The 26,357-nt window shown below is 44.3% G+C and overlaps 1 protein-coding gene across 1 annotated transcript in view; it reads right to left on the bottom strand.

The window, feature by feature from the left end:
• The window catches only part of stil (STIL centriolar assembly protein), a 92,044-nt gene that overhangs the window by 64,171 nt on the left and 1,516 nt on the right, over positions 1-26,357 (bottom strand). The window contains exons 2-3 of the mRNA XM_072510943.1: positions 12,023-12,130; positions 5,976-6,091 (exon numbers count right to left, since the gene is read on the bottom strand). Coding sequence (XP_072367044.1) covers positions 5,976-6,091; positions 12,023-12,111 — 205 coding nt within the window. The 5' untranslated portion in view covers positions 12,112-12,130. The remainder of the gene's footprint in view (positions 1-5,975; positions 6,092-12,022; positions 12,131-26,357) is intronic.

The following is a 26,357-nucleotide window of genomic DNA, read 5'->3' as shown; positions in this document are numbered from 1 at the left end:
TCAGCTAACATAGGAAAGTTGGATGATCAGTAGTTTGATAGGAATAGAATTCAGGGACCAGGAGGTGACTCTCATGGACAACATAAGAAATTAGAGCCGACAATAAACCAATCAGCTCCCAACTAATCTGTTGTTTATCTCGATGGGACTGCACTCACGTGGTTCCATTCTGACCAATTTAATCATTGTCAGAGAACCACTTGCAATGACTTCTCTTCCTACTCTGCATTGTGGTCATTAGGGAGGGAGGTCACTAACTCGAAGAGCACACAGTGTTCCTGAATTGGGCACAAGAGTGTCCTAAGATCTGGAAGTCAATGCAGAAGAGTGGGGGTCAATGCCCTTTTTCTTTGGCTGAAGGGCCTGAAAAAATTTTTTTTTAAATTGCCTGGCTGCCAGACAAAAATTCAAAATTTCTGAGCCAAACATTTAGGAAACTGCCAAGAATCTCTGGCAAAATGCAAGAAAATAACACATTGAATTTATGTATAAATAGAAAAAATTTAAATTAAACTCTGAATAAATTTTGGCTTTAATTTATAAAAAATTAATTTTAGAGTACCCAATTATTTTGGGGGGCAATTGAGCGTGGCCAATCCACCTACCATGCACATCTTTGGGTTGTGGGGGTGAGACCCACGCAGACACGGGGAGAATGTTTTGGCTATAATTTTGTCAGTAAAGTCAGTAAAACAAAGTTTAAGATGTGTAGAATTAAAAATTGCTTTTAAACAGCACATTTATAATCTCAATTACATTAGGAACAATAATGGTCGCAACCATAAAACCTGTTCTTCGAATCAAATTCAAATTATCTATAACCATGGGTTTATTTAGAGCACAATGGTGGTTTTTGTTAAGATAATAATTTATCCTCAGAATAAAAACACAGCTCGAAAGTTTTAATTTACAAAAAGGATATTTTCATGTTAATGTGATCCAACTAGAAAAGGTTGGGAGCAGCAAATGGAATGTTAAAAAGCTGCCTGCAACTCCAGAGCTGTAGGTTGCAGACCCATGTAGTAGGGAATGGAAGAAACTTAGACCTGAGGAAATGTGAGGATTAAGCTGAAATAGTCTGATGAAACCCAGATTTTCTGGGATATAGTAGCATTGCAAAGTAGAGTCCAGCAGCCTTTGAAGAGACAGGGACTGAAGAATGCTGCTTGAAGTAGCAGGTCCCTTTTGATCATTAGGTCTCATTTCCTACTGTAATCTTGCAAATAATGGTTCACCCAAAGCCAGATGCAATTCCTTTTGTACAACCATGCACCTCTTGTTTGTTTTCCCCCTGATGAGCCATAACCTGTGTCTGTAGTGCACTTGTTTCTTTTAATTCATGAGCTTGCCAGTTTTTTATTAAACAAGGTACACCTAAAAATAAAAAGTTCATTATTTTTAAAACTGAAATTTGCTTGAACAATCCTAAAAATGGTTCAAGAGTAAAAATAAACTTATCTTTCAACCTTTGGTGAAGTATACTTTTTGTTAATTTTTAAAAAATAGTCAGTTCATATATTTGGACTTGTCTTAACGCCACAAACTTGAAGATCGAAAAGGTGGCAGCGGTTGTCTAACTGAGCAGTTAGAATCAATGTCACAGTAGGCCATTCAGCCCATCGCATTGGTTCTTTGAAGGAGTTATCCAATTAGTCCCACTCTTTCCCCAGAGCTCAGTAAATTTCTCCTTCCAAATATCCAATTTCTACCAGAAACATGTCTGAAATACATTAAGAAATCGAATCTCAAGAAATCAAGGGCGTGATCCAACGTAAAATGTGGTAGCGAGCGGGAATTGCCGTGTGTTTCCCGATGTGGTAGCGAGCGGGAATTGCCGGGTGTTTCCCGATGACTGACCCCGGCGAGACATGTACCTGCATCTAATGCCAATTAGGGCCGGTAATGATGCCCCATGGGCATCATGTCGGAAATGACTATCCCGCCAACTGAACGTGCTCAGCAGCTCCTTGCTCACAATGGGGAGCATCCAGAGCAAACCTCAGACAGCACGCAGTCATGCCATCAAGGAGACCCGCACCACGTTTCGGTGATGCCGACCTGGCCCGACTGGTGGACGCGGTGGAGTCCAGAAACGATACCCGGTTCCCCCGAGGGGGCTGGGGGATCTGCCAGTGCCAGCGGCTGTACGCACAGGGAGTGTCACCAGGAGGTCCGCCACCCAGTGTTGCAAGAAGCTCAATGACCTCCACTAACCCCCCAACCAAATGGTCACAATGTAATCTCTTTGACCCGGAGGAGGAATTGGCCCACAACAGACAAGCACCGAGGTACCAGGCATCAGAGTCCTCACCCCCTACGAGCAATGGGCCCTGGAGGTTGCAGGGGTGGCCGAGGACAGATCGCTCACTGACATCAAGGTTGCCTTCCACTGTAGAGGTGAGTATCCACCGGCCCACACCCAGATAACTCGTCACACTGTGTTGTTCATGCCAGATCCTTCCTCCCACTAATCCATTCTCCCAATCAGGGTGCCCGCCCCCCCCACCCCGCCCTCCCTTCCCCCTCCTCCTTACAGCTGTTAACCCCACCCTCCACCAGGAGACATATACCTCGGTGGGTGAAAGTAGTGGACAGGCCTCTGGGCAAAATCTGGTGAGCACCACACAGTTACTGATGCACATCAGGTAGCGGCAGGAACGCCCAGGGAGACAGCAGTCGGAGATCAGTTGGATCCCAGGACCCAGCTGGGGCCCAGTCAGATGCTGAGCCTCTGGATCAGGTTATCCCAGAGCTGGTACAGATGCTAGGGTGCAGCCATGAAATTCAGAGAATCATAGAATCACTACAGTGCAGAAGGAGTCCATTTGGCCCATCGGGTCTACACGGACCCTTGGAAACAGTACCCTACCTAAGGCCAAGTCCCGACCTACTGGAATCCTACCTAACTCTTTGGACACGAAGGGGCAATTTAGCATGGCCATTGGTCGGTGGGTGGAAACCGGAGCACCCGGAGGAAACCCACACATACACGAGGAGAATGTGCAAACTCCACAGACAGTCACCCGAGGCTGGAATTGAACCCGGGGCCCTGGCGCTCAGATGCAGCAGTGCTAACCATTGTGCCACTGGGCGGATATCAGCGACACTCCGGTAGATCCACAGCTGATGGAGGAGTCCCAGGAGATGGCGAGACCAACACTGTTAGGATGGCGACCGCAGTGGAGAGCCTGAAGTACGACATCAGCACATTGTTCAGTCAGCGATGGACCTCAACACATGTCTCAATCACTGGGGGATGTGTCCCTGACGCAGATGGGCCTTGCTGAGGCACCACGGAGCATGGCCCAGTCACGGGAGATCGCTAAGGGCATCGGCACCATGATGCAGACAATGGGAAGCTGCCAGGGCTGGAGGAGCCAGGTGATGCACGGGCTTCTGGAATGCAGTCCAGCTGCCCCTGCCTCCCAAGGTGACCCACAGGGCTCTACAGGCACCGACAGGAGGAGGGAACGCTGCACGCCATCCCAGAGCCTTCCTACAGCGACACAATGGCGGCCACCAGCTCTCCTGGAAACCCCTCTCGGCACGTCTTGGTCAGCAGACGGAATAGGGTGGTGCAGCGAGGTGTATGCCATCAGCAGGTGGCTGGGGTGCTCCGGTCCCAGGCCCTCCCCAGGATGCCTGCCGGGGGCAAAGGCCACAGAGTACAGTAAACAGCAGGCTGCTTCCACCTCCGACGTGCATCCTGGGGACACAATTAGACGCAACGGCAGAGCACGGAAGGCAACGATGATTAAAGATCACTGAGGGCATTGGGGGAGGGGTGGGACGTCACAATCAGTGGTCAGGGACAGTTAGGGTCACAATTATACATTATTAAAACATGTTGCACCCAAGAAATATGAAATCTGTCACGTTATTCGGCATTGCGAGCCCGCCTGCACTCGGCTCCCTGTTTGCCCTCTGCCCTCCCCAGCACCCCCGGGCAGTGCTCCTAGATCTCGCTAGGTCCCATTTCTCATTGGACGTGGCTTCGTCCGTCGTCCACCCCCTCCCCCCAAACCCGGTCATTATCCAGGAGCTAAGCGGACACTCATTGCCCCCGGGGTGTTTGCCCAAATTCACCTCCTCCCAACCCCACAGCACCTATTTTGCTAGTTTCACAGTTTTAAATAGGTATGCTAAAGGGTGCCCTGCTCGCTGGGGAGTTGGCTAGATCCATGGGAGGCCGTTAGATAGGGGGTCCTTCCCGTTAAATGAGTTGGAGATTGGCGATTATTGGTTTGTAGCCCTGTCGCGGTGGGATTTGGATCTCGCCAACGAGTGCGGGCCGGTTAGATCAGAAACTAATCAGCAACCGCTGCAGATCCCAATTTCAGAATCTGCCGCTATCCAACCGGCTTGTTCGTATTTGCCCCCGGCATGACGTGGCCATTAGATCATGCCCCAAATCTCCAATATGCTTTGTGACAGTGAAACTTGCAAATTCTCACAACACATACCTATTTCAATTCATATTTAATGCATGCTGGTAAATTTTACAAACAAGTTTAGAATGCTGAGATGTGGTTGCAAGTCCAAAACATAGGATGACGCCTTGAAATTAAAACTTTAATGTACTAAAAAGATACAAAGATGAGTTAATTTAATCATGACATGATTTTTATTGTTGCTTAAACTACTTATTCTGGACATGGAAGAATTTCAGTTTCCTAAACATTTCACAGGCAAAAAGATTTGTAAAAACGCAGAGAATCAATTGGTTTAACAAATTGAGCTAAAGCTGGCATCTTGAATTAGGATTGCACAGGATAAATTGCTAGATAGTTAACTTATTGTGTCACTGGAAATGAGGTTTCTGGACAGGAAATTAACACCCCATCTAATAATTTTTACAATGACTAATTCTTCTCTGCCTGATGCCCATGGATTTACACTTCAAGAGCCAAGACCAAATATAATTTTCAAGTGAAGCTGTCTTAGAGGGGTCTGATGATTGGGCCGGGGCACCCCGGCATTAGTCACCCTCCATTTAATGCTGCATACTCTATCCTAATATTTACATTGAAATGTGACATTTTTATGTCCATAATCCAAAATGGAAAGCGATGTAAACTTAACATATTGTAACTGCATCATGCTGCCAGTGGCAGCACGAGCACTTGGAAATGTAATTATAGACTAACAAGTTTTACATAGACAATTTGCACATAAAATGTGTCAGCCATGGCTCAGCTCTCTCCATATTAAATAACAAAGGCTTTAACAAAGGGTCATCTGGACTTGAAACGTTAGCTTTTTTCTCTCCCTACAGATGCTGCCAGACCTGCTGAGATTTTCCATCATTTTATCTTTGGGCTCAGCTCTCTCCTCCGAGTCAGGAGGTTCAGGGTTCAAGTCCTGCATCAGGGCCCAAGCACCAATATAAAGGTTGAAAATCTAGTGGGATACTAAGTGAGTGCTGCCCCATCGGAGAGTCATCTTTACGAGGAGCTGTTAAATGGAGGTCCAAATTGCACCCTTAACTGGATGAAAAAGATCCCATGGCATGATTTTGAAAAAGCGTAGGGGAGTTATTCTCAGTTTGCTGGCCAATATTTATTCCTCAATCAACACCACAAAAACAGGTTACCTGGTCATTATCCCACTGTTGTTTGTGGGACTGTGGTATACACACATTGGCTACTGCATTTTAACAGTGACTACACTTCAAAAGTACTTAATTAGCCGCAAAACATTTTGGTAGAACTCGTGTTCGTGAAAGTTGTTATGCAAATAGCATAGGAATTTAGAATATCAAAACTTTGACAGAAGTGGGCATGTCAACAAGATAAGATTTTAATATATTCTGCAGGTATTAAATATTTCAAGTTAAAACAAGACTGAAATTTAACATTGATTCCATAAGCAACGCTTTGTGCAGGAGTGCCATTGGGGACTTTAAAACTAAACATCTACCTCTAGCTCAAATACAGTGCAGTTTTCCTGTTTAAAAATAGTCATAATGGACTTACCATCATCTACTGCAAATGACCCAAGCAAAAAGCAGAAGAATTTTTTGTTTTCACTCTGTTTGGCATGACGATGGACGAGGCGCAAAGTCTTCTCTGCCACAAAGAGCTTTGGGTTTCTGTGGAGATGCATGTAATTGCAACACAGCATAAACACAAAGAATCTCTTCAGAAACAATTTTCAAATATCCCATATATCAGTTCTGTTACAGCAATCTTTATAGAAGGGAGTGGCAGAATAGCAAAGGATAAATGTGTGAAAAAGTATTTCTAAAAATAAAGCAGTAGTATTGGAAAAATGTAGTAATTTGCAAGGAAACATTTTCTACTTTATCGATGTTTGATTTTTATATTAATTACAATTATAGGATCCTATATCCGGGTGGATAAATGCATAGTATATAGTGGTAATGACTCATAATGACTAAGGTTTCACATTTGATTACCAGCTTGTATGGAATTTGCTGAGATCATCAAGCTGTTACAGCATCAATCCTAGGCATAGGAAAAGAGGGAAAAAAGGGGACGGTGGGGAAAGGAAAAATAAATCGGTCGCATCCCCCACCGTTTAGTATGTTCTATCAAAATATTGAATCAGGTGAAAACAGGAAGGTTTTTTTGGTTCTAATTCCTCCCACAGTTCAATAGACTTTAATGTATTTTATGGTCACTTGGCTGAGGTAAGACAATTCTCTTTATAATTACCAGAAGCTGAAGGAGTGGAGAGGATAAATTGCATTAAAACAACGTGACTTAAATTGGAATTTAAGTCAAAGGTCTATTTCATTCTGAATTTTGTAGAAAACCAGTACATTAACATTACACCATCAAATGAGGCAGCGCAACATACTGGGCAATTTTGCGGTTACCAGTAAAACAATGGTGCTCACCACTGAACTTGGAGAGCTGCCCACAAATACTAGCCCAGGGGGAAGGCATTGATGTTGTGATCAATGTCCTTGGAACAGTAATCCAGAGGCCCAGGCTACTGCTCTGGGGCACGGGCTCAAACACCACCAAGGGAGCAAGTGAAATTTAAATTCAATTAATAAAATCTGGAATTAAGTCTCAGTAATGGTGACTGTAAAACCATTGTTGTAAAAACCCACCAGGTTCATGAATGCCCTTAGGGAAGGCAATCTGTTGTCATTACCAGGTATGGCCCATAATTGACTCCATACCCACAGCAATGTGGTTGATTCTTAACTGAGTGGCTTGCAAGGTCATTCCAGAGGGCAGCTGTAGCACGTGCCTACACAAAGTCTAAAAGGAATGAAATCAGATATACCACCAGCACCGGCCTTGGAACTGGAAACAACAACGGCAAGCCCCGCCTTGTTGACCCTGAAAGGTTCTCCTTACCACTATCTGGAGGCTTGTGCCATGTGCCAAATTTGGGAGAGCTGTTCCATAGCAAAAACTTGACATAGTCATAATAAACTGAATCATAGCTTACAGATAATGTCAGACACCACACCACCATCACCATGCCAGAGTATGCCCTGTACAATTGGTGGCAGCAGGACAGTGGTATATAGCCAGGAAGCAGCTGCTCTGAGAGTCCTCCTGCTGATTATCCCCTACCAACCTCACCTGATGATTGAGTACTTCTCCATGCTGAGCACTAATTTGAAGAAGTATTGAGGATGGCAAGGGCACAGAATGCGCTCTAGTTTGGGGATTCAATGCGCATCACCAAGAATGGCTCAGGTAAGAAAAGGACATAGCTGCTAAACTGTGTCTTCACAGCAGGTGACAATAGAACCAGCAAGATGCATTGGCCCATGACAGTATTAGTAAGAACATCATCACATGAAGGATACCCGCCATTGTATTGTGAGGTACTACCAGACAAAACACATTTCGAACAGATTAAGCAACTAAAAACTGGACATCCACGAGGCCATGAGCAGCAGAATTGTAATCAATCATAATCTGCAACCTCTTAGCCTAGCATATCTCCCATCCCAGAATTACCATCAAGCTGGAGAGAATCAGCCCTGAACTACCATGTCATGCTCCTGGCACCTCCAGGCATACCTAAAAATTAGGTGTCAACCTGATGAAGCTACAACGCATGCCAAACAGTGGTAACAGTATGTGCTAGACCAATCCCACAACCAAAGGATCAGATCCAAGTCCTGCAGTCCCGCCGTGTCCAGACATGAATAGTTGTGGACAATGTAACTAACAGAGAAGGAAGCTCCACAAATTTCCCCATCCTCATTGATTTGGGGGGGGGGGGGGGGCGCTAGCACATCACTGCAGAAGACAAGGATGAAGACCTTGCAACCATCCTCAGCCAGAAGTGCCAGTGGATGATCTATCTCCGCCTCCTCTCGAGGTCCCCAGATGAAAGTCTTGAGCCTATTAAATTCACTCTAAGTGATATCAAAAAACAATGAATGCATTGGACACTGAAAAAGCTATATGCTGACAACATTTTGGCAATAGTACTTGAGACTTGTACTCTAAGACTAGCAACATATCTAGCTAAGCTGTTCCAGTGCAGCTGCAATGTCAGTATCTATGTAGCAATGTGGAAAATTGCCCAAATAGGTCTTGTCCACAAAAAGCAGGATACATCTAATGTTGTCAATTATTGCCCCATTAGTGCACTGTCGATCATCAGCAAAGTGATGAAAAGTGTCATTGATAGTGCTATCAAACAACACTTACTCAGCAACATCACATGTGAATAAATTTTAAAAATCTCTATGAACTTCTCCCTTATTCAAGTCAGTATGAATGACACCAATTCAAGGTGAACTCCTTGCATGAAGTATTCCCACAGTCAGCAAACCAGGAAGTAAAAGGCACTGAATATCTGCATTTTTAAATTTTTTTTTTTTAAAACATCACCATATAAAATGATTGGGCCATAGACATGCAACTAAGGCAGAAGATAAATTACCCAAATTAAAAATAAAAATTTAAATGTGGAATTTCTTAACATAATGGCAAAATTTCAGATTCAACAATATAAAATTACTTTTTTCCCAGGGCCAATGAGCCTCTGTAGCAGTAATAATGAACTTGGTACTCCTTCAGAAACTCAGTTACACCTCATTCAACAAGGGGTACTTTAAGAGCTGTATAAATGCGCCAGTTTTGCCAATTCAGTGATTTTTAATTAATTGCTGCATCCTCTAAAGAATCAATGTCAGCAGCTTTTGTCTTTCCACTTTTAACTGCACGTGTGGATTTCAGATGTTGCTGTCAGTTTCAGAGGAGTACAGATGATGACTTACCAAGTAATTGATTATTTCTATTTAATACCTCGATATAAACTTCCATTGCCAGACATTTATTTAGTTCTTAAACTGCCTTACAAATATCATCCAATTTATTAGTTGAAACAACATTTATGAAAATGAAAAATGTTAATATTGAAGTAAAACTATTTTAACAGACAAATTAGTCATATGATTTCCACCAACTAGCAACCACATCTTCTCCAGGGGGCAGAGACCCTCAGGATTGCAAAGGACACCAAAATAGCAGGAAAAGCTAATATGATTAATAAGATGGCAACAGGTTATGGACTTAGGAGTAGGAATAGAAAATGACAGAGGAATTTTTAAGATTCATGGAAATATCCTGGCTCATATAGCACCTTTTAATCTGATAAAATATCCCCAGACATTTCACTGGGGCATTATAAAACAAAATATAACACCAAGCCACATAAGGAAATATTAGATTAGGTGACCAAACGCTTGGTTAAATAGGTAGATTTTAAAGGAAGAAAGTGAGGCAGTGAGCATATTTCAGAGCTTAGGGTCCAGGCAACTGAAGGTACAGCTACCAATGGCATAGTGATTAAATGCAGGTAAGCCCAAGAGGCCAAAATTAGAGATTGTGGGGCTGAAGGAGATTACAGAAATAAGGATGAGAATATTAAAATCAAGATGTTGCTTGACCAGAAAATCGAAGGCAAATCAGGACAATGAGTTGTGCTCGAATGAAAAGGTCCACACAAGAACGTTTTTCTCCACAGATTTGCCCGGCCTGCTGGGCACAACACTTTGTTTCTGGAAAAATAAGACATGTCTAGTGTCAAGAAAGCAAATAGGATGCTATATTGCACAAAATGAGTAAAGAGGAATAAAGTAGAGGGAATCAAAAGAAAGCCATCTTACCACTGCACAGTGGTTTTAGAGAAGATGAACTCCTCGAATGTTTAAGGGGATTAAAGAAATAAACATAAGGATAATTCCAGAGCTGGGACTCTTCTGGGAAAGAAAATTAGGGAGACATTTAAATTAAGGCAGCTCAGGATATAGGCATTGGTCAAGAATATTTGATTTGCCACAGTAGAGGACAATAGGTTTGGGGGGGGGGGTGGTACATGCGTTACACCTGTATTTATAATTTTTTAAAGTTTAGACAAGTCTTACTCTCAAGAGAAAGTGAACAATTTTGGATTAGTTCACAAACAACTTAAGTTATAAAGTTGTTTTAAAACAATCATCAACTTGTCTTGATAAAATATGCCTTTAAAGTAAAGTATGGTAAAGGTAAAGTCCTAGATGACCACAGGCTACTTTCCCCCTTAGAGATGGGAGAGTTGACTGCTGGTGATTTAACCTGAGGATCACTACACTCGGGCGAGGGGCAAGGTTGAGAAGGCAGGGCCTTCATGATTGGTACGGAAATTGAACCCGTGCTGCTGGCCTTGATCTGCATTGTGAACCAGCTATCTAGCCAAGTGAGCTAAACCGACCCCCTGGCCTTTAAAGTAATAGAATATTGTAAAGCTGTTGTCAGGAACTTTAAAGCAAAATTTGATCCCAAATCACACAAGGAGATATTAAGGAAGATGCTAAAGCTTGGCCAAAGAAGTTGGTTTTAAGAAGCGTCTTAAAGAAGGAATAGGTAGAGAAAGAGATCTAGGAAGAGAATTCTAAAGGTTTGGGTGTTGGCAGATTTACATGAGATAATTAAAATTGAGGCTCATCAGGAGGCCAGAATCGGAGCATTTCAGATATCTGGGACAGTTGTACGGCCAACGATTACAGGTTAGGGCGGGCAGACCAGGAAGGGATGCGAAAACCAGGATGAGAATTTATAAATTAAGACTGACTTAACCACAAACCATTGTAGCTCAATGAACGGGACTTGGTGCACGGGAGAATGTAGTGACACGGGAGAATATAGTGAGAGTGTTTTCGAAGTTGCATGAAGAACAGGGTTGCTCACAAATGCCAGGACAGCAGGAAGGTAGACTAGATGAACTCACCATTGACCACAACCCCAAATAGACTTCAAGCAAGTCAGCAAATTTGTGTGCAGCCCTCCAATTTAGCACCGTTCAACTACCAACACCCAAGAATGCTCTTCCGAAACCTCTTTTTCTACCTATTCCTCCTTTAAATGCCCCTTAAAACCTACTTCTTTGCTCAAGGTATGCTTTGCTGAGCAACCCTGTTCTTCATGCAAACTTCCTACTAACTTTCCTTTGATTTCCTACTTCAGTCTCTGAACCAGTGTACAGCGTCTTCTCCAGCATTTTTTGCTTGTATTTCATTGTCTTGCTTAGTTATATTCATTTGTGGGATGGGGAGGGGGATTGGGCTAGGGTGGGCCAGGTGACTTCCCTCTGCACTGTAGGGATTCTATGATTCCCTACATTCATTAATGGCTTAACTGAGTTGATCACCACTAGCTTTCAAATAGAATGTAAAATACTACACATGCTGGAAATCAAACAAAAAAGAAAATGGTAGAAAACCACAGGCTTTGATTTTATAACCTTTTAACTTGGATTCAAGGTTTATCTCTTATAGCTGATGAAGTAGTAAAATTCAGTACCACGTTAACACTCCCTGAAATGGCTACTTATTTAAAGTATACAGAAACCAGTGACTCAAAAAGTTTAAACCATCTTTGTTTTAATACATCTGCAAATATTGCAATGCCACATAAGTATGATGAATAAGGTTTGAATTTATTATTCCATTATTGAGCAAACTGTTTTTTTCTTAAAAGAATGAGTTGCTAAAATTAAGCTCCAAAACAGAGAGGGAAATAGAAACTGCAAATTATACCTGTAATAGGCAAGCTGCATGCTTGTTGCATCTCCAAGTGGCGTTGGATCCCATAACGCTAACTTTGTCTTGGGAAAGCTGAAAGGCATTATTCCATGTTCCAGAGGCCTGTGAAGATCATAAATATTACCTTTTAGAAAATATGTAAACAAGCTGTTAAACTATCAGTAGTAATGTTTTAGAAACTAATATCATTCATGTTTGGTTCCACTGGCTTTTGACAAAATGTGAAAATTCCATTAGGTGAGAAGGAAGGTTTTCTAAGTTGACTGAAATGAAGCAATAATGTCAATGTTGCATGTTTTATATTTTCAATGTTTATAAAACAGAAGTTTCACAAATGGTATACCAACTGATGTATTACTACCAACCATTCAAGCGCTAAGTGGCAATATTAAAGTAATAACCAATTTTGATAAAAAGTACACACCTGAAATATCATACATATTGCTAAATTTTGCAAATCGCTTTTTCCCCCTCAATTATGTCTTTTGGAACCGTCTACTCGAATTCCATTGCCCTTTCTACATATCATTTTATGTTCTTGCATGACAAATCACATCTTTAAAAATTCTCAAAATTTCCTCGAAGGGCTAAAGAATATGGTACTGTTCCCTATTCCAGTGTTTTCAAAGTAGGGGTCGCGACCCGCTGGGTGATGCAAAATGGGTCGCCAAAAGTGATCCCTGGCCTTTCCCCCCCCCCCCATTTTCTCCCTGGATGAATTCTGGCTACAGAGCAGAGCAGAGTGTGGTCACATGAGGCTGATGCAGAGGCCGGTGCCGTGGACTTTCTGGCTCCCTGGGTCATTGTTATAGTCACCGCCACTTACACTGCCTCCAGCAGCCACTCCCGTTTCTGCAGCAGCTGATCATCCAGGTTAGTCAGCACCTACAACTGAAGAGTTTAAAAGAAAAAAACCAATTATCTTTAAATTTGTTTCCTGCAAATACTCCTTCTGCACAACGTTAGTTTCCAGCAGTGCGTCATAATTTATTTTTCCCCCATGCCTGCCTCCTCCATCTAAAACCAAGTGACTGCCGACTGGAATATGTATGCTCAAGTATCCCAGTCAGTAGCCGGAGTACTCCCTTATACAGGATCTGGCTCTTGCAGGTCATACCCGTGTATCCTGTGGGGATTTCCCCACCTTCCAATTGGTCCATTGTCACAAAGCTGATTTATGTTTGCTTCATTCGGAACTCAGCTCTGGGGCGGCAGGTGTGGGAACTCCATCCATCGCAGTCAAGGGGGAAATGCATCTATTTAATTCCAGCTCATAGGAAGCAGAGAGTCAATGATCACACAAAGAGACCGACTTCAGGTTCAACGTTCTGAATCGGATGCATGTTTAATGTCTGCCACTGTTACAATCGTCAATTAATCTTGAATTTCTGTTACCATTAACATTGTCAGTGTTGGTTCAATTTCTGCGACAGTTAATCTTGATGATGTCTTTTGAGTTTCAGTTACTCTTAACCTTGTCAATCAGATCTATGTTTAAAGTTGTGCTGTGTATGCATAAGGGGGTTTGATGTACATTTATAATGGAGAGCCGCTCTCCGCTCACTTTCTGAAATCAGTCTCTCTCTCAGTGAGACTGACTATGTGATCAATGGTGAGCCTCCTTCCTTCCCCATCAGCCCAAATTTCAGGCGTGTTTCCAAGAATTTCCTCATTCCCCCTTCAAACACCGTAGGAGTCTGCGATCAAACACCTCGCACGCTGATCTCTGCAGAGATTTCTATTACAAGTTATTAGATTTCCAAATAACAACAAAAAATAGAAAATATATTTTCATTTACAATTAATAATGCAGAAGTGCCAACAATGAATATGATGTTTTAAAAAGCAGGAGAATCTATTGTGAATTTGGCATGAGTCACGAGAGATAGCCATTTTGTAAAAATGGGTCGCCGGAAAAAAAGTTTGAAAAATACTGCCCTATTCCATTCTTCCAATGGGAATAATATTTTGATTTCCTAGTTTCATTTTTTTGATTACAGATAATGAGCCTTAGTTAGTTTCTAAGAATGAATGAAAACAACATCGCCCTATTTATTGTTGTTGGGCGGCACAGTAGCACAGTGGGTAGCACTGTCGCTTCACAGCACCAGGGTCCCAGGCAAGATTCCCGGCTGGTCACTGTCTGTGCGGAGTATGCACGTTCTCCCTGTGTCTGTGTGGGTTTCCTCCAGGTGCTACGGTTTCCTCCCACAAGTCACCAAAACGTGCTTTTAGATAATTTGGACATTCTGAATTCTCCGTCTGTGTATCCGAACAGGCGCCGGAATGTGGTGACTAGGGACTTTTCACAGTAACTGAAGTTACTGTAAGCCTACATGTGACAATAAACCTTATTAAAATTATTATTAATAAAAGCTCTCAATTTTAAAAACCTATTGGATTCTGAAAGAAAAAGAACAGCAACAGAAGGGAGAAAATGAGTTCAGAAAAAGCTGGAACTAGATGGAGGAAATGCTGACTTGCATAATATGGACAGGCAGTATTGATCAAGGATAACGTAACAGATTTAAAGCGGGATAACATACTAGAGGGTTCAAAGACTGAATCAATTTGGTTCGGAGTTAAGGAATTGAAAAGAAGGTGATATTATATTGCCAATTGATTACTATAAATCCACAATAATGATAATGCAAGAAGGAGCAGAAATCAATATCCTTGATTTCAATGGCTACCATTGACCAGAAAATAATCTGGGCCAGTCATAAAAATATTATGGCTACAAGAGCATATCAGAGGTTAGGTGCGACGAATAACTCCCCAAAACCTGAACATCAACAAAGCACAAAGTCAGGAATTACAAGCCATTTGCCTGGATGAGTGCAGCTCCAACAACACTCAAGCGCAACATCAAGAACAAAACAATCCACATGATTGGCACCTCACCTACCACTTTCGGCATTTGCACACTCCACCACTAATGTACAGTGGCAGCAGTGAGAACCATCTACAAGGGGCACTGCAGCAACTCACCAAAGCCCCTTTGACAAGACCTGCCAAACCTCGATCACCTAGAAGGACAAGGGAAGCAGATGCATGGGAACACCACCACCTGACATTTCCTCCAAGTCACACAATCCAGACTGGGGACATCACCGTTCATAGGATCAAAATCCTGAACTCCTTCCTAACAGCATTGTGGGTGTACCCACATCACATGGACTACAGAGGTTCAAGGCAGCAGCTCACCACCACCTTTTCAAAGACGATTAGGATTGGACATGCTGGTCTCATGTGATGCTCACATCCCATGAACGAGTACACAAGAACAAAGAAATTTCATTAAAATGTAAAAATAAAAGAACAGTAATAGTAAGGGGCTTCAACTGCCCCAATGTAGACTGGGGGAAATAAGCAACGGGTAAGGAAGGAGTGAAGAAATCCGAAAACCTCTATCTGGGATCTTTGTTCAGGAGTGTTTTAGCCCAGCAGAGGAAGGAAGCAGTGCTAGATCTAGATCTGGGGAATGCAGAGTAATAGGGGAACATCTGGGAAAAAGTGACCACAAAATAATTTGGTTTGAAAGTAGTTATGGAAAAGGATGAAGAAAACACTCAATTGGAAGCCAGTCCATTTCAGTGATTTGAGATAGAATCTAGTTCAGGTAGGCTGGAGCAATGATTGGCCATATAAAAAGTAAATGAGCAGCTGCAAGCTTTCCACGGTAGAAATATGCCAGGTAAACTTATGAACATTCTCTTAAAAGGAGGAAAGGGTATCCATATCCAAACTGAAAAAATGAGAAATGAATGGCAGTCAATTAGGGACAACGGAAGGGCGGCAAGTGGCACAGTGGCTAGCACTGGGACTGCGGCGCTGAGGACCCGGGTTCGAATCCCGGCCCTGGGTCAAATCCCGGCCCTGGGTCACTGTCCGTGTGGAGTTTGCACATTCTCCCCATGTCTGCGTGGGTTTCACCCCCACAACCCAAAGATGTGCAAGTCAGGTGGATTGGCCATGCTAAATTGCCCCTTAATTGGAAAAATAAATAAATTGGGTACTCTTAATTTATTTTTAAAAATAAAAAATTAGGGACAATGGAAATACTGTGGGTGCAAGAGGGTATGTTGGAGGCTTGAATGAGTACCTTGTATCAGTATTCATGAGAGGATGAAGTTAATGTTATAGTAGTGGAGGGAGAATACAGATATTGAATAGGATAAAAATTGAAAGATGTTATACAGTCAGCTTCAGAGATAAAAAGCCTCTGCAGTACAGGTGTTATGGATGACAGGTTTGTACAGATGAGGTTTATGATATAGTTATGGTTCAGGGTGGTGTTTTTTATTTAAGTTACAATTAAGGGAGTTATGTGGCCCGTTCTGAAATCAGCCTGACAACAAGCATGGCTGACATGGCTGTTAAAGATCGAAGGGAGGCCCAGGTTGTTCTGCGGGGATGTTGATGCAAGGTGTCCACACTTAGGAGACAATGTCAGCAGCAGTTTTGTTCAGTGGTTAGATTGGTGATATCCAAAATCTCACAAAGGTATCGAAAATACCAGTTGTAAAGGGTTATGCTTTGAACTGTCCATTGGATTCCAGGATAGGAGACAGTTCGTAGAATTTACAGTGCAGAAGGAGGCCGGCGCTGCACCGACGCCAATTCTCCGGTGACCTGAGGAATGGCGATTCCCCCCCACGGCGATTATCCGACCCCGCCCGGAGAATCCCACCCCTGGTCATTTGTTCTCAACACACTGTTCTGAAGGGAGATGCTGCGTGCAAATTGGCTGCCGTGTTATCTATATTATAACACCGATTACATTTCAAAAGTGCTTTTTAAAAAAAAAATTATTTATTCGCCTCCTTTTTCGCATTTTTTCCCAAATTTACACCCACCAACAATAAACAATAATCAGTAACAAATATGTCAATCCCCATATCGATAACAACAATCCCATCCTCCCACCAAACGTAAAACATTCGGCCACATGTTCACATAAACAACTGACAAAAAGGAATCAGGAATCACCCATGGCCACCATTAACACCCAAAACATGTGAACTTGGTTAGCGGCGCCCCCCACCCCCCTTCACACACATCTTCTACTCCTTCAAAGAATCGGCTCATCCTCGCCCTCGTGAGGTGTGCTCTGTATACCACCTTCAGCTATATCAGCCCTAACCTCATGCACGAGGCGGAGGCATTCACTCTCCGGAGCACCTCACACCAGAACCCCTCCTCCATATCCTCTCCCAACTCTTCCTCCCACTTTGCTTTGATCCCTTCCAGCGGTGTCTTCTCCTCCTCCAAAATAGCTCCGGAGACCGCTGACACTACCCCCTTCTCCAGTCTCCCTGTCGTCAGCACCTCCTCCAGCAATGTGGAGGCCGGCTCCTCCAGGGATTTCTGTATCTCCTTTCTGTAAAAATCTCAAAACTGCATGCATCTAAACATTTCCCCCTGCTCCAGCCCATAATTTTTTTCCATCTCCTTCAATCTTGCAAACCAACCCCTAAGAAACAAATCCTTCAGTGTCTTAATCCCCTTCTCCTCCCATTTCCGAAAATTTCCATCCCACCTCCCTGGCTCAAATCTGTGGTTCCCCCGAATCGGCATTTCCCTTGACCCTGCCCACAACCCGAAGTGTTGGCGAAACTGCCTCCAAATTCTCAATGAAGCTATTATTACCGGACTCCCTGAGTACTTCCCCGGGGCTATCGGGAGCAACGCTGTTGCCAGTGCTTTCAATCCCGACCCCCTGCACAAACTCTCCTCCATTCTGACCCACTGGGAATCAACCCCTCTTACCCAGCATTTCAAAAGTGCTTTTGACTGTAAAGCTTATGTAAATCTTTAAAATACATCATTTTGTGTAGGGATGAGTTTTAAGGTGGCAGGATAAATTGATCATGCAGTTAAGAAAATGTTGGGATACTTGGCTTTGAACACAAAAACAAGGAAGTGATGCTAAACCTTTACAAAATCACTGGTTGGGCTTTGCAGTACAGTTGTCAGTTCTGGCTACCATACTTTAGAAAGGATGTCAAGGCCGTGGAGAGGGTAAAAATAAAGATTACTGGCATGTAGGGATGGAGAATCTTTAGTTGTGATGGGATGTGCAAAGCTGGAAAGGTTAAAGGGAGCAAGAAGAAACGGTTTCCTCTGGCAATTGGAACAGTAACCAGAGATCATGAAAAATAACTGACCAAAAGAGCTGGAGGGGAAATGAGAAGAAATGTTGAGCAAAGAATTATGGTCTGAACACTACCTGGAAAAGACAGTGGGACATGTATTTGTAGAGAGCTGATTTGCAAGATTATGGGGAAAAATAGGACGTGCGATTAAATTGGAAAGCTCTTTCGAGGACACAAATGGCTTCCTTCTGGATTGGATTGGATTTGTTTATTGTCACGTGTACCGAGGTACAGTGAAAAGTATTTTTCTGCGAGCAGCGCAACAGATCATTAAGTACATGGGAAGAAAAGGGAATAAAAGAAAAGACATAATAGGGCACCACAAGGTGTACAATGTAACTACATAAACACCGGCATCGGTTGAAGCATACAGTGTTAATGAGGTCAGTCCATAAGAGGGTCATTTAGGAGTCTGGTAACAGCGGGGAAGAAGCTGTTTTTGAGTCTGTTCATGCGTGCTGTGCATGGCTTCCTTCTGTGCTGTGAAATTAGATGAAAGAATAAATATATGAACAGCTTCTTTCACAACCTCAAGCCCTGCCAAAGCATCTTCCAGCCCATTAAGTTGTTTTGAAGTGTAGGCACTATTTAAATGAAGGAAATGTAGTATCGATTTGCACAAAGCAAAGTCCCACAAACAGAAATGAGACAATGGCCAGATATTTAAAAATTTATTTTTAAAAATGTAGATTAAGGGATATTTATCGGCCAGGGTACCAGGGAAAACGTCCCTGCTCGTCTTTGAAAGACTACCATGGGATCTTTCACATGCACTAAAGAGAAGACATGACCGCAGTTTAACATCTCATCTGAAAGACGCCAGCTCGGACAGTGCAGTGTTCCTTTGTATCGTACTGGTGTGTCAGCCTAGATTTTGGGCTCAAGTCGCTGTTGTATGACAGAAATCCACAACTTTCTGACACAGGTACAAAAGGTGGCACCATACAGCTGACATAACTTTGTTCCACAGAATCTTCCTAGTATCTTATTATTCCAATAACTTTGCTATTAAAATGTATTCCCAGAAATGCATTGTTTTCTTGCTTTTATATTAAATATCCCCGTATGTAAAACACAAAACCAATCTCATGCGACCTTTTAAATGGACTTTCCACACACTCAGCATAAACTGAACCATAGATCACACTTCCTCCATTCTTAATCTTAATCCTTGTGGGTTGCCCCTCAGAATGTACAACTTCACATTTATTTTGACTGAACTTCATCCCTCACTCAACTGCCCACTTTACTTAACAATGCTTCCCAGTAATCTCTACCAATTGTTTTCAATTTGCTATGCTCTCCAATTCATCAAGCTTTGGCATTATCAATAAACAAAAAACCCACTGGGGCTCACCGCTTCCAACCTAAAGAACATAAGACCATAAGACATAGGAGCGGAAGTAAGGCCATTCGGCCCATCGAGTCCACTCCACCATTCAATCATGGCTGATTTCAACTCCATTTACCCGTTCTCTCTCCATAGCCCTTAACTCCTCGAGAAATCAAGAATTTATCAACTTCTGCCTGAAAGACACTCAACGTCCCAGCCTCCACCGCCCTCTGTGGCAATGAATTCCACAGACCCACCACTCTCTGGCTGAAGAAATTTCTCCTCATCTCTGTTCTAAAGTGACTCCCTTTTATTCTAAGGCTGTGCCCCCGGGTCCTAGTCTCCCCTGCTAATGGAAACAACTTCCCTACATCCACCCTATCTAAGCCATTCATTATCTTTTAAGTTTCTATTAGATCTCCCCTCAACATCATGCACCCTTACTCCCTGCCTTCTATCCTCTACTCACCCCTCTGTTTAAATATTTCCATTCCTTTTAATACTATAGACCTTAATTTTCTGATCAAGTCTCTTAAACATCTTCTGAAAATACATTTATTGCATTCCCTTATGTACATTGTGCTACTTCAAAAATGACCTGCCCATTACAAATTCATGCCAGCCTTGGCTCAGTCATACCAGAGTCAGAAGGTTATGGATTTAACCCCCAGAGGGTTTGAACCACAAATTTAGACGGTGGTGCACTGCTGCCTCATGGCACTGAGGACCTGGATTCAGTCCAGGCTCTGGGTCACTGTCAGTGTGGAGTTTGCACATTCTCCCCATGTCTACGTGGGTCTCACCCCCACAACCCAAAAGATGTGCAGGGTAGGTGAATTGGCCATGCTAAATTGCCCCTTAATTGGAAAAAAAAAAATTAATTGGGAACTCTTAAAATTATTTTAAAAAAGAAACACAATCTAGACCAACACCTCATTGCAGTCATTAAGGCAGTTCTACATGGTCAAAAACAGATCAATCTTTAATATCTCATCCAAAAATCACGACTACTCAGGCAGATGTTAAAGATATTTTGGCATTATTTTTAAAACGTTGGGGACTTCAATGTTTTGATGACATTTATCTTTCAACTAACATCACTTGCTATTATTGGGACCTCACTGAAAACAAATTGGCTGTTGTGTTTCCCCATAATAGAACAATACCGTGAAACATTTTGGAATGCACCACGATTGTGAATCGTGCTATAGGTGCTATATAAAAATGAAAATACTTGATTTGATTATTTTCCAATCACCACAGTAGAAATTACGGTCAAGGTTGACAGCGGTTTTTTTTTTCCCCCCATTCAATGCATGCCCTACTGTACTTTATTGAACGAGGTTCGATCCCCTGGTTTGATGGCGAGTGGGAGATATGCTGGGTCATGAGGATGCAATGCTGGGTTAGGAGGATGCAGATTATGGTTGAGTACAATTCTGCTGCTGCTGATGGCCCACAGCATCTCATGGATGCCCAGTATCGAATTGCTCAATTGGTTAGTTCCACACAACACGGTGGAGGGTATCCTTCATGTGAAGACAGGACTTTGTATCCACAAGGAGGGTACGGTGGTCGCTTCTGCAGATACTATCATGGACAGATGCATCTGTGGCAGGCAGGTCGGTGGGGATGAGATCAGGTATGTTTTTCCCTCTTGTTGGGTTCCTTCGCCACCTGCCATAGACCTAGACTAGCAGCTGTCTTTAGGACCCAGCCAGCTCGATCTGTGGTAGTACTACTGAGCCACTTTTGGTGATGTACGGTGAAGTTCCCCACCCAGAATACATTCTGTGCCCTTGCCACTCTGTGTTCCAAGTGGTGTCAATGTGGAGGACTACGGATTCATCAGCTGAGGGGGAAAGATATGCAGTAATCTGCAGTTGGTTTCCTTGTCCATGTTTGACCTGGTGCCATGAGATTTCATGGGGTCCTGAGTCAATGTTAAGGACTTCCAGGGCACAGTAGCATAGTAGTTAGCACTATGGCTTCACAGCACCAGGGTCCCAGGTTAGATTCCCAGCTTGGGTCAATGTCTGTGCGGAGTCTGCACGTTCTCCCAGTGTCTGCGTGGGTTTCCTCCGGGTGCTCCGTTTTCCTCCCACAAAAGACATGTTATTGGGTAATTTGGACATTCTGAATTCTCCCTTGGTGTACCTGAACAGGCGCCGGAATGTGGTGACTAGCGGCTTTTCAAAGTAACTTCATTGCAATGTTAATGTAAGCCTACTTGTGACAATAAAGATTATTATTACTCCCTCCTGGCTGTATACCACTGTGCCGCCACCTCTGCTGGGACTGTCCTACTGGTGAGACATACCCAGGAATGGTGATGGTGGTGTCTGGGACATTCTCTGTAAGGTATGATTCTGTGAGTATGACTGTCAGGCTGTTGCTCTCCCAATTTGGGCACAAATCTCCAGATGATAATAAGGAGGACTTTGCAGTTGACAGACCTGGGTTTGCCTTTGTCTTTTCCAGTGTGTAGGTCAATGCCGGATGATCCGTCCAATTTCATCCTTTTGTGGAGTAGATGGTGGTGCCGTAGTATTGTCACTAGACGAGCAATCCAGAAACGCAGGGCAAGATCTGGGGACCCAGGTTCAAATCCCACCATGCCAGATGGTAAAATTCAATTTCAATTAAAAAATGGAATTAAAAGTCTAACGATGACCATGAACCACTATTGATTGTCGTAAAAACCCATCTGGCTCAAAATGTCCTAGAGAGAAATAAATCTGCTAGCGTTACCCTGTCTGACCTACATGGGACTCCAAATCCACAGCAATGTGGTCGACTCTCAAATGCCCTCAGAAATGGAAGATAGCAATAAATGCTGACCCAGTCAGCAACGCCCACATCCCTTAAATGCATATAACAAAGTGGTGGAATAGCTTGACTTGGAATGTGGCTAGTTCTGGAGCACAAGTCTTCATTATTACCAGAATGTATCCAGTGCCTTCAGCTTTAATGAAAATAAAATCTTCAGTTATTATAGAACAAAATAACAGTTGCCGCATGGATGCTTGCTCTGCACCAGCTGAAAAACAATTAGCAGCCCATCTGATCCCACCTTCCAGTACTCAATCCATTGCCTTGCAGGTTGCAGAGCTACAGGTATAAATCCAGAACAAATTGAGGGTTTGCGCCTCAATCACCAATCTGGGCAGCAAATTCCAGATTTCCACCGCCCTCTTAATGAAAAAGGTCTTCCTAATATGCCCTCTAATTCTTCTACCAATCACCTTATATCTATGCCCCCGGTAGCTGCCCTCTCCATTGGGGGGAAAGAATGCAGGAGAGCATGTCAGGAGCAACAGGCATACCTAAGAAACAAGGTGCCAACCTGGTGAAGCTACAACACAGGACTACTTGCATGCCAAACCGCAGCAAATAAAAGACAGAGCAAAGCAATTCCACAACCAACAGATACGATCCAAGCTCTGAAGTCCTGCCACATCCGGTTGTAAATGTTGGTGAACAATTAGACAACTCACTGGAGGAGGGGGGTCCACAAATATCCCCCCATCCTCAATGACGGAGGCGTCCAGCACATCAGTGTAAAAGAGAAGGCTGAAGCATTCGCAACAATCTTCAGCCAGAAGTGCCGAATGGATGATCCAGCTCTGTCTCCTCCAGAGGTCCCCAGTATCACAGGTGTCAGTTATCATTCAATTCGATTCACTCCACTTGATATCAAGAAATGGCTGATGGTACCGGATACTGCAAAGACTATGGACCCTGCCAATATTCCAGCAATAGTACTGAAGGCTTGTGCTTCGGTACTTGCCTCCCCTTTGCCAAGCTGTTCTAGTACAGCTGCAGTACTGGCATCTTCCCAGCAATGTGGAAAACTGCCCAGGTTTGCCCTGTGCACAAGAAACAGGACAAATCCAACCAGACCACCTAAATCTTTGTAAATCTAAATCATTGTAAAACAGAGTTAAGTCACCAAATTTTGGCATAGACGTCTATAGCACAAAAAAGCCCTTTGGTCTATCACGTGTGCACCAGTCAAAAACAACCTAACTAAAAAAGCAGGGCTGTAGCGCGCTCCCAACAGGGGGGATGGCGCCAGGCACGGGGGAGGGGGGGAGACGACCACTCAACAGAGGCGGGAGAGCAAACGGGGATAGGAGCAGGGGAAAGGGGGACAAAGGAGGGATATACGGGAGAGGGGGAGAAAGGGAGAGACTGGGGGGGGGGGGGGCACAGGAATGGAGGGAACAGGGGGGGGGGGGCGGAACACAGGGACGGAGGGACAAACAAGGCTAAAAAAGGAACAGCAATAGGGCTACAGAGTGCCATAACCAAGGGCTCGGAACAAGGAATCGCTGCAAGCATCCACTCAGCACGGCGTCTCGGCGAAGGGAGACCCCAGAGTGCAGTGGGCTATCCGCGTGGCGGACGACCATGCCGGGGGTCTCCTGGACGGAGGGAAACCCCGGAGCGCAGGGGCCCGACCGCTTGGAGAGAGCAGTGACAGCAGCCATCCTGGACGGCCCCCTAACTAGGGGGAACCCAGGCAGGGGTGCGTCCACCAGGTAAATATGGTTAATCCCACAGGAGCGAGGGGACAGAAGCCCCCATCAGGATAGTCACCTGGAACATAAGGGGACTCAACGGCCGTGTGAAAAGATCCAGAGTCCTCAACCACCTAAGAAACATGAAGGCAGACATAATCTTCCTTCAAGAGACGCACCGGAGAGAGCAGGACCGACTGCGGGTAAGAAAGGGGTGGGTGGGACAGACCTACCATTCCTGTTACGGGACGAGGGCCAGGGGGGCGGCAATACTCATCAGCAAATGGACAATGTTTAGGGCGACAAAGATGGTTACGGACCCAGGGGGACGGTACGTCATGGTACTGGTAGTACTAGTTAACGGGTACGCGCCCAACTGGGACAACACAAGCTTCACCAAGAAGACCATGGCAGAAATCCCTGACATAGCCGCACCGGCTAATCATTGGGGGGGGGGGGGGGGCTTCAACGGTGTACAGGAGCCAACGACTGACAGATCAAACCCCAAGACGGGCAAATCCTCAAACATGGCAAGGAAACTCGGTCACTTTATGGAACAGAGGAGGGAGGTGGACCCCTGGAGGTTCACCCACCCAGGGGAGAAGGAGTTTTCCTTCTTCTCCCCAGTACACAACGTATACACCAGAATTGACTTCTTTGTGGTGGGGAAAACGGTGCTTCCGGGGATAGACAAAGTGGAATACTCCGCAATTGTGATATCAGACCATGCTCCACACTACATGAAAATCGCTTATTGTCACAAGTAGGCTTCAAATGAAGTTACTGTGAAAAGCCCCTAGTCGCCACATTCCGGCGCCTGTTCGGGGAGGCTGGTACGGGAATCGAACCGTGCTGCTGGCCTGCTTTCAAAGCCAGCAATTTAGCCCTGGGTGAAGCTGGAGACGGGCAGGGCCCAACGCCCCACATGGAGGTTGGACGTTGCCCTACTAGCTGACAAGACCTGCAACTCAAAAACTTCCTACGAAATGAGACAAGGACTTACCCACAACCGCCACGACAGACATTACTGGAAGAGTTACTGGACGCAAGCATATTAGAGAAAGGAAACTAGCGACATGTACGACCGACTGGTAGAAGGGGCCGACACCGTACTGGACGCAACAAGAATGAAATGGGAGGAGGACCTGGGGATCGAAATAGGGTGGGGACTCTGGAGCCAAGCACTGCATAGGGGCAACTCCACCTCCAAGTACGCAAGGCTCAGCCTGACGCAACTGAAAATGGTACATAGAGCCCACTTAACAAGAACCCGTATAAGTAGGTTCTTCCCGGAGGTGGAGGATAGATGTGAATGGTGCCAAGAAGGCCCGACCAACCACGCCCACATGTTCTGGTCTTGCCCCAGACTTGGAGTACTGGACTGCCTTCTTCGAGGCAACGTCCAAAGTGGTGGGGGTGAGGGTGGAGCCATGCCCAAAAGTGGCGGTCTTTGGGGTTCCAGACCAGCCAGATCTATTTCTGGGGAGGAGGGCAGATGCCCTTGCCTTCCTGATCGCCCGGCGTAGAATCCTGTTAGGATGGCGGTCAGCAGCATCACCCAAAGCTGCAGACTGGCTGTCTGACCACTCGGAATCTCTCCAAATGGAGAAAATCAATTTCGCCATCCGAGGGTCAGACGACGGCTTCCACAGAACGTGGGAGCCATTCACCCAATTGTTCCGGGATACAAACAAGCAGAAGAATAGCCAGGTAGCCAAGAACCAGGGGAAAGCAACCAAAGCATGAGAGGGAGAGATAGACAGGGGGCAGCTCAATCTAAGAAGAAGAAGGAAAGGCGAACCGGGGGGGGGGCGGGGGTTCTTCCTTTCTACTCTATGCCCGTTATTTTTTATACATCTCAATCATGTCTCTCTCTCTCCACCCCCCCCCCCCCAAATCATGTCTCTCTCTCTCTCCACCACCCCCCCCCCCCCCCCCCCCCAAATCATGTCTCTCTCTCTCCACCCCACCACCAAGGAAAACAAACCCAGTTTATCAAATCTGCCTTCATAATCAAAACACTCCAGCCCCATCCTGGTAAATCTCCTCTCACCCTTTCTAGTGCTATAGAAGAATACAACAATATTGACAGTGAGAGTACATGCAAACGGTTTTGACATGCAATAGAAAATACACACAAAAAAATTCTAACTGAAACAGCATCAGGGTCTCAAGTCAACTGTGCACTCAGGAGTAAAACTACTGGATAGCAAATGCAATTAGGCTACATTTTGCATCATTCATGTAACAACAGCTGTTACGAGTAGGGCAAAATGCAAGTTTTTATTGGATATAGTCCAGCCAAAACAGATGGA

This window comes from Scyliorhinus torazame, chromosome 7 (genome assembly GCF_047496885.1).
Source record: "Scyliorhinus torazame isolate Kashiwa2021f chromosome 7, sScyTor2.1, whole genome shotgun sequence".
Taxonomy (NCBI): Eukaryota; Metazoa; Chordata; class Chondrichthyes; order Carcharhiniformes; family Scyliorhinidae; genus Scyliorhinus; species Scyliorhinus torazame.
The sequence above is the reverse complement of the archived record's forward strand: the minus strand, read 5'-3'. Positions and strand labels throughout refer to the sequence as shown.